This window comes from Hydra vulgaris, chromosome 06 (assembly GCF_038396675.1).
Source record: "Hydra vulgaris chromosome 06, alternate assembly HydraT2T_AEP".
NCBI lineage: Eukaryota > Metazoa > Cnidaria > Hydrozoa > Anthoathecata > Hydridae > Hydra > Hydra vulgaris.
The window spans coordinates 34,628,260-34,648,947 of NC_088925.1; the positions used below are offsets into that span (position 1 = coordinate 34,628,260).

The 20,688-nt window shown below is 27.7% G+C and overlaps 1 protein-coding gene across 1 annotated transcript in view; it reads right to left on the minus strand.

Moving 5' to 3' along the window:
* LOC136081792 (lysophospholipid acyltransferase 5-like) overlaps positions 1–20,688 on the minus strand; it is a 57,213-nt gene that overhangs the window by 30,464 nt on the left and 6,061 nt on the right. Inside the window, exons 3-4 of the mRNA XM_065799937.1 lie at positions 16,613–16,661; positions 2,383–2,489 (exon numbers count right to left, since the gene is read on the minus strand). Of these exons, the coding sequence (XP_065656009.1) occupies positions 2,383–2,489; positions 16,613–16,661 (156 nt within the window). The remainder of the gene's footprint in view (positions 1–2,382; positions 2,490–16,612; positions 16,662–20,688) is intronic.

Sequence of the window (20,688 nt, forward strand, 5' to 3'; positions counted from 1 at the left end):
AACTCAATACCTCTTGCTTATGACATGAGCGCTCTACCACTACACCATGATTGCATTACACTAACAATGTGCTTTGTCTGAGAGTAAGAGGGTTGTTTTTCATCAATATAGGTATACCAACATTATTGCAATATTTTTTTGCTGTAAATAAATGAGTTTTGTTGTCTAACAAAAATTGCAGATTTTAAGTCCAGAAATAAAATCCATAAGCTACAGCAAGCCTTAGGCCTTTGCAGAGGAGAGATCAGATTAATAAGCTGCTGCTTGGTCTAAGCAATCAAAAAGTGAAAACTTTTGTCAAGACAAGAGTATAAAGTTGAGTCAAAAAAAAAAATAGAGCCACTTTAGATGTTAAATTTTCATGAAGATTGATATTGTAGATAAGAAACAATACAGGAGCAAAGCTTTGAGTGTACCACAAGATACCTTGTGATACCCTTAAAGTTATTTGAAATAAAGAAGAGTGTAGGCCTTCAAGAATAACTTTATTACTGCAGTTAGTAAGAAATAATTTAATAATTTCAAAACCTTTTATAAAGAAACTAATAACAGAGTGAAGACTAATCGTAGGATAGTCGGAGAGGTCAAAGTATTTTCTAGAGTTATGAAAACCACTTATTTAGCACTTTTTAAAAATTAAATATTAGATATTATACAATTACTAAGTTATTGAATAAGGTTTAGTAAATCTATAATATAAACACCCTTGTCACAGATTCCATGATTTGGTAACAGTGTAAAGATGGCGCTATCCTTGCATAACTTTTTTTCACACACTGTCATACAGAATGATAAAAGTGATTTTACCCACAATATAGCTATAAAGATATTTTTTAATAAAACTTAACAAAAATTTTTTAATAAAACTTAACAAAAATTCAGAATTTCACAATTAAATTCCATTAGCTAAAAACTCTAATAAGGTAATTGCTAATTAATTATAATAATACAACTATTGTATTGGTAATTGTACTAAATTAAGGTTATAGCTAATACTAAATAATATTGAGTTACTTAACAAGTAACTACAGTTAACACTGGTTAATTTGAACTTTTATTATTTCGATCTGTTTCATTAGGTCCCTTAAAATCATCTAATTGATTACTATTAAAATTGTCTGATTAAGTCCAACCTCAAATAACATAACCTCATTTCATATAAAACATAAATAACTGTAATGAAATAATTGTTTTTAATTTTTCATTGTATTTAGATCTGAATAGTTTGTCATCAGACATAAAATAATGCTATAATAAAATGGTTAAACGATAAATCATGAAACCATTCAAAAAACAATTATTTTAGTTTAATGAATTTCTAAATAAAAGACTGCTATTTTTAGACGCAATTTTATTACCAAATAATAACAAAATCATTGTCACTAAACTTCATTCATTGAAACATTAGAATAATGGTGTAAGCTTAATATATATTTTTTAAATAAAAATTTCTTTAACTAGAACTCATATCAGCCAAAGTTCGACTGAAGGGAAATTCGCTTTAGTCGAACCATTTTCTTTGGTCTCTCGGAGGTTCAAGTTATGGGGAATTAACTGTACTTTTAAAAGTCTAACTATCTACACATACTGGTGAATATATTTAAAATTTAAAAACTTAACAGTATTTAAAATATATTTTAAGAAATTATAACTTTTATACACAAATTAATAAAAGCTAAAATTATTGGAAAAATGTGTAAATAAATAATTAATTTATAATCAACTTTAGTAATTAGGGAATCATAAATAGCATTTGTTCAGAAAACATTAAATGAAATATAATATATTCTGAAATAAGGTTTAACATTTAACAAGTAATTTCCATTTTTGTGATGCTGATTGATGAAAAGTACTAGGCACATATAGAGAACTTTCATGTACCTCGTATATATACCTTATATTATATAATATAAGAATGATTTTTACATATTTTGTCTCTCTTATTCATGGTAGCTCATAAGTTTTTAATTTGGCACTTTTATCATAGTTGCATTTTTGTTCTATAATTACACAATGGTAAATAAGGTAAAAAAAACCAAAATTGCAAATCACTTTTTTACTAACAAAATAAATAAAGAAATTGATTTAAATAAATTTTTGAATAAAAAAATTTTATCTTCAATTATTGGAAACAGTGCTTATATACTATAGACCTCAAAAATTTTTTTTGAGGTCTATAGTATATAAGCACTGTTTCGGAAAAAACAATTTTTGACTATTTTGCTTTTATATAAACAAGCAAAGTTTCATTTTGTAAACTTTATTTTACGATTGTTGTGAATAATTGATAATAATTACCACAAGTATTTTCTACCAGAATTTTTTTTTTTTAATGATTATAAGAAAAAAATATTACATTAAAAAGAATACAAAAATGAATACCATTTGAAAAATAAATGCAAACATCACATTTTGGATTGTGCCTCCAAACAAGATCAAAGATACATATGATACAAGGACACTGATTATATTGAAAATACAATCCGAACCTAAAAGATTGCTTTGAAATATTTCATGGCTTTAAAGGCAGCATAAATTTTTACAGATAAATATATATATTTTTTAACATAAAAAAAAGTTTTACAACAAACATTATATAGATTATACAAAATAATAACATAAATTTAGAAGATAATATGTATAAAATTGTTCTCCATATTGACCGCCAAGTTGAACCTTTCTTTGCTTGAGATTTTTTTTGCAATTAAAAAATCATATGCATTAGTAAACACATATAGGTTGTAAAAATCTTAACTAGAGGTTAAATATGAATCAAAATTAAAACTCATAACTTTTTGGTTTTCTTCTTTTTACGCTTTTTATGTCAGCCATTATTGGTAGTCAAAATAAGCTATCAACATATATTAATTTTATATACAAAAGCACATATAATATATATTTATAAAAAATTATATTTTTGCTATTGATTATTTAAATTAAACCCAACTACAGCAGATTTAAAATTTTTGTATTCCTGCATTTTTAATATTTTTTCTCATATATATTGATCATCTCATACATATTAATCATAACATAAGTCAATTGAGCTCAAGTTTCTTAGTCTGCATGCTTCGAGGGAGCGTTCAGCTTTACAATACAATCAAGCATATTTACCAGAGTGGCTTGAAAGTCCAAAAAAACTTTACACACTTTAGATCAAATTCGACTCTTGAATCTTATAGCCATTCTTTACCATTCCAATTAAACAGGTTAACCAATTGATAGACATTCAAATCACTCTAACTTTCGTTGCTAAAGTCATATCTTGATTAAACTCTTCTACAGCTTATGGTCCAGACAACATTCCTGTCATGGTCTTACAAAATTGTTCTCCAGTCTTGTCTTGTTTTCCTGCCTGCTGGAAAATGGCATCTGTTGTTTCAACTTTCAAAAACTCTGGTGAACATTTTGACCCTTCCAACTATTGTCCAATCAGCCTTCATTCTGTTATTAGCAAGGTCTTTGAGTCTTTGATAAACCAATTTCTCATATCCTGTCTTGAGTCAAAAAACTTACTGTCAGACAATCAATACGGTTTTTGATCCGCTTGCTCTACGGCTGACTTGCTAACTGCTGTTACTGAAAGATTTTATTATGCATTAGATGGAAGTGGAGAGGCTAGGGGTATTGCTCTTGACATATCTAAGGCTTTCAACAAGGTTTTGCATGCTGGTCTTCTTTATAAGCATGTTCTATATGGTGTATCTGGGAAAGTTTTTGAGATAATCAAATCCTATCTTTCTAACCGCTTTTATTAAAGTCATCCTCAAAGGTCAACACTCTTCTTTATTTCCAGTAACTTCTGGGGTACCCCATGGTACTATCCTTGGTCCTGTTTTTTTTTTATCTACATTAATGATCTTCCTGACAACCTTACATTTAACGTAGCTCTTTTTGCTGATGACTCAACTTTATATTACTGTCTTGAAAAAAAAAGTCTTTTCTTTTCAATCGCTTAGAACAGGCAGCCAATCTCGAATCTGATCTCACTTCTGTAACAGATTGGGGCTCACAGTAGCTTGTAAATTTTAACTCCAACAAAACTCCTATTTGCAAACACCTATCACAGTACTGTCAGCATTACTATATTAACGAATGGCAACCCTCTCACTGAGTCCTCTTCTTTATGTCTTCTTGGATTATCATTTACTATTGACTTTTCATGGAAACCACATATACAATCAGTTACTAAATTAGCATTTGGTTCAGCATAAGGCTGCTTCTCTTCATTGATCTTGCCATTTTCTTTCTCTTGATTCCATTCTCTACCTCTACAAATCTCTTACTCCTCCCTGTATAGAATACTGTTGTCATATTTGGGCTGGTTCTTCTAATGATACTCTTTCTCTTCTCGACAAGGTCCAAAAACGTATTGTAAACGTTGTTGGACCCACTCTATCTGCTAAGCTTGAAACTCTTTCCATCATTGTAAAGTTGCATCTCTTTTTCTTTTCTACAAATACTATCATGGTTGCTGCTCAAAGGAGCTATCATCTTTAGTCTCATTCTTTTACTGTTTCTGTCACTACATGCTCTAAAAACTTTTATTTCTCTAGTTTTTTTCCTGCACTTAAGATAAAGAACAATGATTTTTTAGACGAAAAACGTTAATGATAACTTTTAAGAAGTTAGGATTACCATTAATTGATATTCTTACCATTGCATTAAGGTTTCTTTTGTCAATTATATAATTTATATCCTCATTAATACCTCTTTCCTTAATTATAAATTTGATAAATTCTGTTGTACTCTTACTCTCTTGTATCTAAAACATTGTCAACAAGTTCATCTGCTTTTTATTCAATTGAAATATCTAGAGTTTTTTGAAATTCAGTCATTTTATATCAATGCTTGATTCTTTAACACCTGCTAAATTCCTGCATAAAGTAGAACAATTTTTTAGTTTTGTTTTTAGAGAGTTCTTATTCATTAAATAGCTCCATAATAGTTTAGAATGAGATCTAATTTATTTTTTATTTTTTTAGCTTTCATTTACACTTTAACTGTAAAAGAGAGATTTCCGCCTGCATTCAACATGAACAGCTCTCTGCTAAAAATATTTTAAGATTTTAGATTATCCAGATGCTACTTGTTCTGCATTTTTAAATTCAAATAACTCACTGATATCTATCAGTTTTAAATGGGCAGACACATCATTTACTGCTAAAAGGGAAAAACCTACCAGCATTTTTATAGGCATGGCATCAGTTTGAATTTTGCATTTACCGCCTATTTTAGTAACCTAAAATAATAACATTTTCCTTGTGACTTACAAATAATAAATTATGTATATATCTTTCAGATCCTTACTAATTATTGAATAACTAGGAAAAAATTGAAAACCCCAAGTTTGAAAATAAAGGGTTGAGACAGTTTTTTGTCTTTCCTGTAAAATTAGGATTTGTGGACTTATTGCCTTTCTGCGGTTAGCGATTCATACATTGCTTACAGTTTTACTTTTACAACAATCATGAGAAACTCCTTCATCTAAAATTAAAAGGGACAGTTGTATAATTATTTTAAAAATAACTTAAAACTGTATAAAAAACAATAATACACTAAACTTAATTGTAATGTAACATTAAGAGAATACTTAAATTAATCTCATTTAAATTATAAAATCATTTATATTAAATCATAAAACTATTTATCCAATATCCACCAGGATTCAAATAGCAGAACTCGCAGATTTTTTTAGTCAAATTTAAAATATTTAACTCCGGCTCAATACTTGATTACATATCTATATCTATATATGCATATAAATATATATATATATATATATATATATATATATATATATATATATATATATATATATATATATATATATATATATATATATATATACATATATACAGTATTAGACAAAACAATTGCAACCAACATCGAAAAATGCTAAAAAGTGTTCCTAATTTTACATGTCTTAAAAACGAAACGAACTATACTACTACAGCAAACAGTTCAGGAGTCTGGAGTCATAGCATGCCATGACATGAGCAATCAGCTGACAGGTGACAGCACACAGACAGAATTTCGTTGACAATTGCCATTTTGCAGCGGACAAAACAAGTGCAACTTTTTTGGTTTGTTTCATTTTCTTAAGTCTGGTCCGTGTCAACGTCACGGAAGTTTTTTAATAATTAAAGGAAGTATCCAGAAGTTTCCTGAAGTTTCCAGAAGCATGCAGAAGCTTCCAGAAGTTTCCAGAAGAAGTATCTGGAAGCATCCAGTAGCATCCAGAAATATCCAGAAACATTCAGAAGCATCCAGAAGCTTCCAGAAGTATCGAAAAGAAGCATCTAGAATCTTCCAGAACAGGTTCACACAGGTTCATTTTACTATATAAGAGACATGTAAGTCGACATGTAATTCAGTCAGTATATGGAAGTCAATCAGTCAGTATTATCAAGACAGTTTATCGAAGTGAGTTTTATCAAAGTGTTTTATCGAAGAACATCAATACAAGAAGTAAAATACAACAAGTGTTTCATTACATCAATACAGTCCACATCCAACCAAGACGTTGTGTTCCACAGAGCATTATTGTATCATCACAAGGTAAATGTAACAACATTATTAGCGATTACGTAAGTGGAATGTCACAAAAAGTATTTGGGATAAATAACGCGTGAAAAAATGGACCAGATCAAGACTATGTTCCAAATATTGTTCTACGGGGAAGTTGGCAGCAGATAACAAAGGTGGAGGACCGCATTCCACTACTTCTAGAGATTCTATGATCGTCAGATCCGTCAAGAAGGATCCCTGGATATCATCAATCGAGATACAAAAGCAATTAGAGCTGCCTGTATCAGACAGAACAATCAGATGACTTGCTGTTGAAGCCGGATTGTTTTCTCGACGCCCTGCAAAGAAACCGCTGATTTCACTAAAAAACCAAAAGAAAAGACTCCTGTTTGCTACATCTCATATTGACTGGAAGTGCATAAATGGCGAACTGTCCTGTTCAGTGATGAATCGAAGTTCAACATCATTGGGAGCGATGGCATTTGCCGTGTACGCCGACCGGCCAGAAAACGCCTCGATTTACATTACTGCCATAAGACCGTGAAGCATGGTGGAGGCAATGTAACGGTCTGGGGGTGTTTTTCTGCTAACGATCTAGGTCCAATACACCGAAACAATGGAATAATGGACCGCTTCATGTATAAAAATATCCTGAAAGGTGTTATGTTACATCATGCTGAATGGAATATGCCAATGAAATGGGTTTTTCAGCAAGACAACGATCCGAAACACACTGCAAAAGTAGTCAAGCAGTGGTTTCAAGACAACCATCTATCGGTGATGGATTGGCCGCCTCAATCTCCGGATCTCAACCGTATCGAGAACCTGTGGAAGATCGTCAACCGCAGAATTAATCGTGAAGGTGTTCATAATAAGGATCAACTGTTTGAACAAATCCAAAAGGCCTGGGCAGCGATTCCACAAAGTTTCATTGATCACCTGATCGAATCTATGCCTCGAAGATGCAAGGCTGTGATCGACAACAAAGGATTCGCCAAGAAATATTGATAGCAAAATACAGCTTGGTCAACATTTTGTCGAGTTGCACTTGTTGTGTCCAGAAGGAAATCAACTTTTTTTAATACTTTTGATTAATTTATTAATTTTCGTGTACAAATAATGAACTTTGCGATGAATAAAACTTGAAGAACTTTGTCTCTAAACAGTTACATAGTTATTTCTCTAAATTGAAAAAATACAGCACTTTTATCTAAAGAAACTAAATTAACATTATTTAGTTGCACTCGTTTTGTCCGATACTGTATATATATATATATAATATATATATATATATATATATATATATATATATATATATATATATATATATATATGTGTATATATATATGTGTATATATATATATATATATATATATATATATATATATATATATATATATATATATATATATATATATATATATATATATATATATACAGGCCTTGTTACGAGATTTCGCTGCGTAGCGAAAACGCGTAACGCATTTCTAAGTAACTCAACTCAGCAAATATATTTTGCATCGTTAGAAGTTATATTGCGTCACTAGCGTCTTTTCAAGTACGCATTGTAATTAAAGTTATTTTATTAATGCGTTAAAAATCATACAAACAGTTTGTTTTTTTCTCACTATAACAAAAGTTACAAATAAAATCTAAGTTCTTATTAAAAAAATCGTTTTTATTATTTTTTTCAAATATGAAATAAATTTTATTTTGAAAAAAATATTTTTTTCATGAAACGTAAAATATTTGTTTATTTTCTTATGATTTTATATTTGGTCTTTGGTTATTTTATTAACTGTTAATACATTTTTTCTTATTTAATTTGTGAACTCTTTTTAATAATGTTTTTAAACAATAAAGTTTTTTTTTGTTATTTATCAGTTACCGATAACATATTCGTGATCATAATTTATTTTCATAAATTAAATGAACGTCATTAAAACTTTACGTTATTGAATTAACAATAAACAAAATATCTTATTAATAAAATATTTACATCAAAATAAATCGTGCATTTTTAAAACTAATTATGACTAAAAATAATTTTTATATTTAAAAGGAATTTATATATTTAATTCCTTAAGATAAAACTTAAAACACTTTTTTTTTTTAACTAATTTTAAATAACAAAAAAAAAATTATGAAACAAACTGTTTCTTTAACAAAAAAATCTATTATTTTACAATTGCGGTTAAATGCTTTTACTTACGACTTTATTTCTTCTGAATAAACGTCACGTTAACGGTAATCAAAAGATAATTTAAATATTCTAAAAGATATAAGTTTTTGCGTAGCGCAAATCTGCTGATTGCGTAAGCAAATCGCCTTTTCGCAAGCAAAATGCGAGCTGCGTAGCGCTTCTAAACCTGTAAGGCCTGTATATATATAATTCTATAGTTTGTTGCATTTGGGAGTATGGAAGGTAAAAAATGATTCTTTTGTCAACAAATAAGCCACTTTTAATTACTTTTGACTTTCGTCCAACACTTCCGTGTAGTCAGAAAGTTAAAACCATTAATTTAATTACAAAATAATTGTTTTAAAAAAACCGCAAAAACGCAATAATTAATTGACCAGAATGTTTTTAAAATTTAAAATTAAAATTCTGAATGTTTTTAAAACATTCTGAATGTTTTTAATAATATAAACAATGTTTTTATTTTCATTTTTTTTAATAAAATGTTTTTATTTTTATTTTTTTTTACTGTATATCATGCACGGAGTGTTACTACATCAACTTTCTTATAGTCTGACTTGCAACAAAGTGCTGCTACATCGACTGACAAATAGCCTGACTCACAACAGAGTGTTGCTACATCGACTATCTTATTGCCTGACTTGCAAGGAAGTGCTGCTACATCGACTGAGAGTTTGGTTGGGGCAGGCAGTCTATCAAGTAGTAAAAAGAAATTCCGGTTTTGCATTTTAATTTTTACTTATTGTCAACAAAATATGGAAAAACTTTCTGACAACCAGTTAGGGGTTATATCTATATCTATATCTATATCTATCTATCTATCTCTCTCTCTCTCTCTCTCTCTCTCTCTCTCTCTCTCTCTCTCTCTCTCTCTCTCTCTCTCTCTCTCTCTCTCTCTCTCTCTCTCTCTCTCTCTCTCTCTCTCTCTCTCTCTCTCTCTCTCTCTCTCTCTCTATATATATATATATATATATATATATATATATATATTTATATAAAGCAAAAAAGTTATGAAAACACATACTAAACTCTTTTTTTTAAATCTATTTAAAAATACTTTTAAGCTAAAAAATTATTTAAAAAAATTATTTTATCATACCATAGCATGGTTTTAAAGTTGTGATGGTCGTGTAAATGTGTTTTGAGGCTTATTTATAGCCCTGTTGTTTAGCATTAAAAATTGTATCATATATCCATAATTTAGAACTTTAATAATGTTATATTGCATTTTTTTAATATAATATACATGGTTGTTATTAATGATTTGTACTTTCTTTCTTACATCATTGTGTCATTTTATTTGTTGCTTTTAAGCATTGGATTTGACAAAAAAATGCTTGTAAAACTACGTAGTAAGTAAAAACTTTGAGTAGTAAGTAGTAAGTAAAAACTATGAACCTCAACATATAATAACATCAACATGTGCTAAATACACACATCAAATGACTTTTTTTTTACCATGCCATTTGCTGCATTAAGTCTGACAACGTTGTTTTGTTCAGAAGAAGTAAAAAGTAAGCATTATGACTGTCATGCTATGTTTTTAAAAAAGTTGAAGATTTAATGCTGTAAATTTTACATAATAAATTATATGACAGTATTTCACATTTCTGGAAAGTTTTAAGTCATTTCCATTTTCAGTTTATTTTTAATAGCTTAAAGAGTGTCAAAGAATGATACAACTGCCACTATCGCGGAATGGTGATATATTATATATATATATATATATATATATATATATATATATATATATATATATATATATATATATATATATATATGCACATATATATATGCACATATATATATATACATATATATATATATATATATATATATATATATATATATATATATATACACTTACGCACACACACTATATATATATATATATATATATGTATATTAGTGTGGGTCATATTTTTTAATTTATTATCACTACTACAAAAAGTTGCTATAATATGAAAATAATTAGGAAACAATGAAAATTCAAGCTTCCTTCAACATCTTAGACGGGGCAACTTTTGTGTAAACATTTTAAATAACGATTTTCTATGTAGTTCGAATTCACTATTTATTTTAATGGAATATTTTAAATTTTATTTAATTAACTATACCCATATTTGACATTGCCTCTATTTCTAATTTCATTTTTACTTTATCACACACTGTTCTATTGTTTCAGATTAGTGAATTATAATTGTAAGTGTTATATGTCACAAAAAGAAGTGTGTTAAAATTCACTCATTTTTTTATGATTACTTTTAAGGGTTATTTTAATGACTATTGTAGTTAAAGAATTGTCATGGGAGTTTTAATTTGTATATATATTTTATGTAATGAATGAGGTTGAATCAATAACTATCAGATAGTTATTTTTCAATTGCGATAATGCAACACTCACAATATTGTAAGTGTTGATACCTGATACCACGATTAACACATTTGCAAGGAAAAAGGTCATATACTTTATTGAATGAACCAAGTTGGTACTGAAATTGTACAACAGCAATCACATTTGAGTTGATTTTTTTTATCTTTGTAATAAACAGCAAATAGATGCAAGGTAGCTTGATTGGCGTGCCAGTAAAATCCTTGTACAGTATCTTGCACAAGAAAACTATAGTTCTCGGCAAAATCCATAAGAACAAGACAAGTGTGTTGATCTAATGTTCTTTTTGCCTCTGATAAGTAGGAAGATTGTGCTTCTTTGATAAAGTGTGATGACAAAGATCATACAAAGTTTCACTTAGACTTTCAAATAACTCAATAATGCTTGTTTGGACTGTGACAAGTGCAGTTTGGTCTGTTAATATCGATTGTTTGTATGTGATCTGATCGTCAAAATCAAAATCATTATTTTCAAACACATTTTCCAAGTAAGGCTTCAAATTTACTTTACCGGAACAGTTGGAACATAGATAAAACTTGCAGCTTCGACTATCTATATTACAAACACATACTGTCATCAAATCTTTGTAATATATTAAATGGCCCTTAGGTAAAGCAGCGCACATCAACTTAGCATTTTGATGATAAGAACATACACAAACTAAGTGACTTCCACTACTGTTAACTGTGATGCATCACAGTCTTAGTTCACAAAACTTGCTGAATCCAACTTTGTGTGTAGGGTTAAACTTTTCAAACTCAAGATAAAGTTCCTTTAATCGAACTAATATTAAACATTTTTGTTTATGAACTTTTATATTATTTATACACACAGAAACAAGGTCTTTTTTTCCTGGACATAGTCTTTTAAACTCAAGATAAAGTTCCTTTAATCGAACTAATATTAAACATTTTTGTTTATGAACTTTTACATTATTTTTACACACAGAAACAAGGTCTTTTTTTCCTGGACATAGTCTCATTAACTCTTCAATTTCATAAATTTCAATAACTTTTTGCTTAACAATACCTTCCAAAGGCTATTTTAGCTTCAGGTTTAGCAAGTATTTTTGTTATTTCTTTACTTTTCGAACTTTTTTAACAAGATGTTCAATTGAAAAAACTTGCACAACATTTTCAATGTTTCACAAGTTTTTTTTTAATTGACCAACTATCAGGAGTTAGTGTTAGTAGTTGAGCTTTTTCTTCCTTTAAACTTATTTTCATTTTATTTTTTATTGCATCTAAGAGTTTGTCTAAACTATTACAGTTTATATATTATAGCTCTTTTTCCGATTTTATATCCTTTAGGTCTATATCCAATGCTGATGCTATTAGGTTTGTCATATTTGTTGCATTTTTTTAGCTTTTTGCTTTCCATATCCTAATTTGTCACGCCTACTTACATTTTTAAGAGGAGATATTTCCAATAAAGACACACTCTTATGAAGAACTATCTTATCAAGGTTTGAACAACTAAAATCTTCTACAGCAGCTTCATCTTGACTGACTTCAGTAATTTTTTCAAGTTTGAGTTCGTTTATACAGTTAGTACTAACTTTTTAACCAGGTTAGATCTTAAGTTGATTTGCTATTGATATGTTGGCTTTACACAAACCCTTGATAACTTTTTTCTTGTGGACTTCATATCTTCTCATTTGGTTAGAAAGTGTATCCTATCCTTTGAATTAAAACTTCAATATGAGTATCTTTTAGTCTTATTCTTCCTACCATTCTACAATATGACATTTTATTACAATCTTTATTTAAAACTTTTCCCGCACAACATTTCTCTGACATTTTTACTAATCTAAAAATATATTAATCAAGGGTTAAACATGTGACATTATAATCTAAAAAAATATTTTTTATATTTTTTCAGTAATAAAATCAGTAAAAATGAAATCTCAAGTACAAATGTGATTAAAACTGTCTAAAATGCAACCAATAAACTATTTCTATATATAACTATTTCTGCATACACAAAACTTTTTAGTTTTTGGTTCTTCCAATATTAACAACTAAAATAATAAAATCCAGAAAATACAGTGCAGATTTAGATTTTAATACAAACTTTTGATGCAATTGAAGTATTTTATACTAAAATTATAACCATGTGAAAACTATATCATTGCAATTATATTATATGCATAAAATTAAACAAATACATATTATAAAATCATATCAAATTAAGTTAAGACACTGACAATGTTATTTTAGGAAAAACTGATTATATGTATTCAGGAAAAAACTAGAAATATACACCAAAGTCATAGGGCTACATTCATTTCATAAGATAGAGTATAGATCTTTAAATTTTTTTTGGTGATTTTCTATATATAGAACTTTGCCAGTAAAAAGTTTTATAATTTATTTTAACTGTCTACGCTACTTTCTATGCCTGCAAAGTGAATGTAATTTATCATACATTTTTATAGTGATATTTTAACAGGTTGCTGCAAGTGCTAAAATAACTTTAAGCACATAATTTTAATTTTTTTCGCAAGTGGTTACTTTAAGTACACAAAAGGAACAAAAAATTGGCACAGCTTGTTTGTTGGTATTGAACTGTAGCACATGAAAGTTTCCACAATTTTTACTAATATTGCATTATTTAGCAACTTTGTGGTAAAGGAGCTCAAAATTTGTTTAAAATCAGTCAAAAAACACCTGCAAAATAGATAATTTGGGTAAAAAACTATTACCATAAAAATTTTCAGGTGATCATCTATTTTATTTAAAAAGTTATGATCTGTTAAAAATCAAAAAAATCTACTGTAAGCTCCAGATACTAAAATTTTGCCAAATTTGGTCAATATTGATTCAATTATAACTTTTGAACAGTTTGGTCAATCAAGCTAAAATTTTCAGGATTATGTTTTTTCATAAAAGCTGTAAGTGGTCAAAATTTGAAGCAAATTTGAGTTGGTACCCTGGGGCATATTTGAAAAACTAGGTGATTTCATATGGAATAACCCTCCAGCAAAATTAAGAAGACAAAGAAACCTGTGGCAACAAAAAGATATAGAAGAACATGCAGAACTAGCAACAGGAATCATTGGTTTTGATGGCCATATAGATAAAACCCTAAAGTTAGTGGAACAAGATGATGGTAAAGTTAGCAGGACCACTTCCATCAAAGAAGATTATTATGTTATCTGCTTATATCCTAACAGCATCTACTTTTGATCACATTTGTCCAAAAGTGGTAAAGCAGTTGATGTTGGGAAAGTAATTATTTCAGTTTTAAATGACAGAAATTCTCTTGTGACTTTTCAAAATGTTGTTTGTGATGGAACTATTGTAAACACGGGCTGGTATCATTCGTTTACTTTAATGGTGTATTTGTTTACTTCATTTAAATGAGCTGCCTCTCAGAGCAATTTTTATTGAACTTGATGGCAGTACATCTGGTCCTACTGTATTCAAAGGCATTCTTGGTGAACAACTACCTTTGTTCACCAAGAATGCCTACTACCGATGTTCATTTTCTACCAATAGTTGACTTTGCCAGTGTAAATGGAAATTTACACTGGCAAAGTCAACTATAAATATAACCAAAATTGGGATGTAGAAACGAAGAAGTATTTCACAAATACTCCTCCCGGAAATCTCAATCATGCCAGGTGGCTCACATTTGCCATCACCTGCTTTGGTTATACATGTCGACCATAAAACCCACAATAAGTTTGATAACAATTGTTGATTACATCATCAAAGTTTACCATTTCTGTTGGTTTTTATTCAAGAAAAATTGGAAATGCGTTGAAGGAGTACGAAGCTTTTTCATGATTATGAAATGTATTCATGGTCTTAATCATCCTGATACATTAGCAATCGTCCAGAAAGTATTGCAAAAAAACTGTTATTTTGCTCATCCTGAAAGGACATCCTAAAAGAGCAAAATAAAAATATATATATCTATATCTATCTATCTATCTATCTATCTATATATATATATGTATATATATACATACATACATACATACATACATACATACATACATACATACATACATACATACATACATACATACATACATCCATATATATATATATATATATATATATATATATATATATATATATATATATATATATATATATATATATATATATATATATATATATATATATATATATATATATATATATATATATATATATATATATATATATATATATATATATATATATATATATATATATATAGATAGATAGATATATAAATGTTTAGCAAAAAAAATTTTTTTTTTGAATATGAGTAAAAAATCCAAGTAAGAAAAGAAAAACTATTCAAATTAAGATAAGTAAAATATAATTATTAGTTAAATTTTAACAAATATTTTAAAACTTTTTTCTAACACAGAAGGCCTTTGAAATAAAATCTTTAGCTGTGTATGAGATTTACAATACTATAAAAAACTCTTTATATTGAACTTATTAAATTTAACTAATGAATATATTTTACTTATCTTAGTTTGAATAGTTTTTCTTTTCTTACTTGGAACTTTTACTCATATTTGTTAAAAAAAAATTTTTTGCTGAACATTTTTATATATATATATATATATATATATATATATATATATATATATATATATATATATATATATATATATATATATATATATATATATATATATATATATAGAATTCTTATATGTTGTCAGAAAGTTTTTTCCGTATTTTGTTGAGAAAAAGTAAAAATTAATATGCAATTTTTTTTTTATTAATTGATAAACTGCCTGCCCCAACCAAACCCTCAGTCGATGTAGCAGCACTCCCTTGCAAGTCAGGCTAAAAGATAGTAGATGTAGCAGCACTCCATTGCGAGTCAGGCTATTTGTCAGTCGATGTAGCAGCACTTTGTTGCGAGTCAGGCTATAAGATAGTCGATGTAGATACATTTATTGACAAAAATAAAAACAAAAACATTTTATTAAAAAAAAATTAAAATAAAAACAAACTGCTGAAGGACAAGCTTATAGATCAGAATGGAAGTTTGGCATGATGTTTTTTTGAATTTTTTTACTCACTAAAGGTGTTATACCTTTAAAGACTTTTATGTTATACTATTATTTATCATGCAAACTACACAAATATTAATTTGAAATCTGAGGCCATATTCAAAAATGATAATTATATCTGAAAAGCAGCTGTAAATAGCTTATTTTGACTACCATAATGGCTGATATTTATAAAAACTTTAGAAGAAAAGAAAAAAATTTAATTTTGAAAATGTACATACTTGGTACTTAGTTCAGATTTTTTTGACAATATAAATTGTGTTTACATATAATGATTGACTAAATGAAAAAAATTCAATAGTGGTGAGAGTTTCAACCTGGCTGTCAATTTTGAGAACAGTGATACATAGGGCATAATAATATATAATATATAATTGATGATAGAAATATAGACAAAGTTTTGTTATATATTTATAGTTAAACAACAAAGTATATTAAACAAAAAAGTTTGTTATCCTACCAAAACAAAAATAGGAGATTAATAAACCGACAGAAGATATGTAAAAATGCTAAAATAAAAAAAACAATGTTTATATAAACCAAAAGAATATATAAGTATATATATCAGTCTTTAGAACTTATATCGGCATTCCACACCCAGTGTTTGAGGTCGGCAAAAAATTGCCAACCTTGTTTCTATGTTTTATGGTCAAACCTTTGTTTTATTTTTTTTACTCACATAGATTAAGGTCAGCAAATTATTGCTGACCTCATTTTTCCTAATTCCAAGGGCTGCATTTATATATATATTTATTTATATATATATATATATAATATATATATATATATATATATATATATATATATATATATATATATATATATATATATATATATATATATATATATGTATATATATATACATATATATATATATATATTTATATACTTATATATATATATATATATATATATATATATATATATATATATATATATATATATATATATATGTATATATATATATATATATATATATATATATATGTATATATATATACATATATATATATATATATATATATATATATATATATATTTATATACTTATATATATATATATATTTATATATATATATATTTATATATTTATGTATTTATGTATTTATATATTTATATATTTATATATTTATATATATATATATATATATATACAGGCCTTCCCAGGAGAGGCGTGCGGTCGGTCGCTTTGAGTGACCACGCATATATATATATTTTTTGAGAGTCTGGCCACGGTTTTTTAGCATATATTAATGATGCATTTTTAAAAAGGCGCTGAGAAAACCTAACTAAATTGTCGTATTATTTTATTATTTTTATTCATAATTTATTCTTATTATTAATATAAAAATATGAACATAAAAATGAAATGTATATATATATACATTTATACTTATTTAATAAAAATTTTTTTTTCTTATTACAATTTTTTTTTTTCAAGTCTAGTAAACATAAAAAAAAAATTTATTTATTTATATTTATATTTTATTTATTTATATTATAATTATTTATAATATATTTTTAGGTGTTGATTTTTTCAGCAACGATATTTAAGACAAGTCGAAAAAATAAACAGAAAATGTGACCGAAAACTTTTTTAATCTATTTTGAAAAGTATGCTCTGCCGACGCGGGAAGCGAACCTGGGTCTCCGCGGCGCTATGTAATGTCTCAACCGAATGAGCTAAACGTTCATACCTCTATCTAGAACCTTGTAGATAATAATTCTTCTAGAACTTAGAAGTTATTTTTTGTAGAAAGACATACTTATGTGAAAAAATTTAAAATTAGAAAAAAAAATATGTAAAATAAAAAAAAAAAAAATTTATAAAGTTATAAGAAAAAAAAATTCAAAGAAAAAATATATATATATATTATTTTTATGTTATTGTTTCCTTATTAATGAAAATAATAAATTATTAAGAAAATTACAAAATAATACAACGATTTTAATTTTATTTTTTCAGCGCATTTTTAAAATTGCGTTTTTTTTAATATTTGATAAATATGCGTGGCCGATTTATCCAAAAAAAAAAAAATATCCGTGTTCACTCACGGCGTGCGACCGCACGCCTCTCCTGGGAAGGCCTGATATATATATATATATATATATATATATATATATATATATATATATATATATATATATATATATATATATATATATATATATATGTATTTATATATATACATATATATATATATATATATATATATATATATATATATATATATATATATATATATATATATATATATATATGTATATATATATACATATATATATATACATATATATATATACATATATATATATACATATGAATATATATACATATGAATATATATACATATATATATGTGTGTGTGTGTATATATATATGTATATATATATGCATATGTATACGTATATATATAGATAAGAACATTTCAAAATTGTATATAAAAAAAACAATTTTTGAACTTTATTTGGGCGACCCTTTGATTTGATGTGGTTTGTGGTCAGGAAAATTAGTTCAAAATTGCAAACTTAAATAATGTGTTTTTGGGGCAGCTTAACTAACTTCACTTTTTAACAGGTCCCTATCATTTTAAAAAAAAAAGTTTTTTCATGTCCATGTTGGGTCTTAAAAGTATCGAAATTATATAAAAATTTCAAAAAAATGATAATATCATACTACAATTATTATTTTAGATTTAATTGCACAAAAACTATGGTTTTTTAACTAGAAATAAAAAAAGTACATTTTTACAAGTTTTTAATAAAAATAAAAATTTTTTAATTTATTTTTTATAAAACTATTATTTTTGAAATTTATATATTATTTTACTAAAAATGGATAAATATTAATAAAATAACACATTTTGTGTTATTTTATTAATATTTATCCATTTTTATCGGGTTTTCTCGTGGCGATCGGTGAATTTTCAATTTTTGGCGATTTAGCAGGTATGTTAAAATTTATTTCTAAACTATTGTTTAGTTTAGTAATTGTAATTTAATGACATTTTATGCAGTTTTATAGTATTTTACTTATGGATTTATGTGGAAAGCATGAGATTTTGGTTTTTTTAGCCCATAAAATTGTTTTTTAATATCATGTAACAAAATTGGAATTTTTGGTCAATAAAATTTAAAAATTGTCATATTCTGTAGAAATAACAATTGTAATAACATGATTTATTATGTGTTTTATATTTATACTATTGCACTTTTAATATTTATTACTTCTTTTTATTATTTTATATTATTTAAAAATTTTGTTTACATTTTTCAGACATGACTCCGTATAGAAAGTTGACGATGAAACAGAGATGTGAGGTGTTGGCGAAGGTTAAGAAGGGATATTCGTATCGGAAGGTGGCACAAATAATGAAAATCCACTACCTGACTGTATTTGGAATTGTGAGGAAGAATGCCGCAACCAACTCCGTACGCGATCTTCCCAGGGACGGTCGGCCAAAGAAAACCACGGTCAGAGAGGATCAGATGTTAGTTCGTATGAGTATGAAAAATCGTCGAATGACATCATCGGACATCAGGAAACAGTCAGCAGTGGACATATCTACAAGCACAGTCAGAAGGAGACTCCTGAAGGCCAGTCTACAAGGTTGTGTAGCGGCCAAGAAACCTCTTTTGACTGTTGCCCACAAGAAAGCTCTATTGGATTTTGCGCGACGACATAAGGACTGGGGTGTTGAGGAGTGGAAAAGGGTGTTGTGGAGCGATGAAAGCTCATTCCAGATGTTTTGTGGGGCTAAAAGGGCTTATGTAAGAAGGAAAGCCGGGGAAAAGTTCATCCCACAGTGCATTGTTCCAACAGTTAAGCACGGGGGAGGTTCCATAATGGTTTGGGGTTGCATGTCCTGGGCAGGGGTTGGCCAGTTGTACAGGTGTGAGGATACCATGAATCAACACCAGTATGTCAGGGTCCTCGAGAACTGTATGCTGCCATCAGCCAATTTGCTTTTTGGCAATGGAGAAGAGTTCCTGTTCCAACAGGACAATGCTCCTTGCCATAAAGCAAGGCTTGTGACTGCATATCTGGAGGATCATGATATACGGGTACTGGCCAGCCCAGAGTCCAGACCTCAACCCCATAGAGCACCTGTGGGAAATAATGTTTAAACACTTGCAAGGAGCAAACCCTAGCAATGAGGATGCACTTTGGGCCCATTTACAGAACATATGGAATGATATTTCACCAGCTATTGTTCAGAACTTGATTAGCTCTATGCCCCGTAGGATCAAGTCTGTCATCAAATCAAGGGGTGGGCAGACAAAGTATTAATAAACTGTGTAATTTTAAATTGTATGAACAGTTGCAATAAAAAAATAATCCAAATCAATTGTTTTCAGTCATTTTTATTTGTAACGCTACAAGAAAATAGAAAAAAACCTTAAAAATATTACTGTTACAATGACTTTTGCACAGCACTGTATATATATATATTTATATCAGGGCTCGAATTAAGCATATTGCGATCGCAAATGGCGATTACTTTTCGCACCTTCGCAATTAGTTTTTTCTTAAAA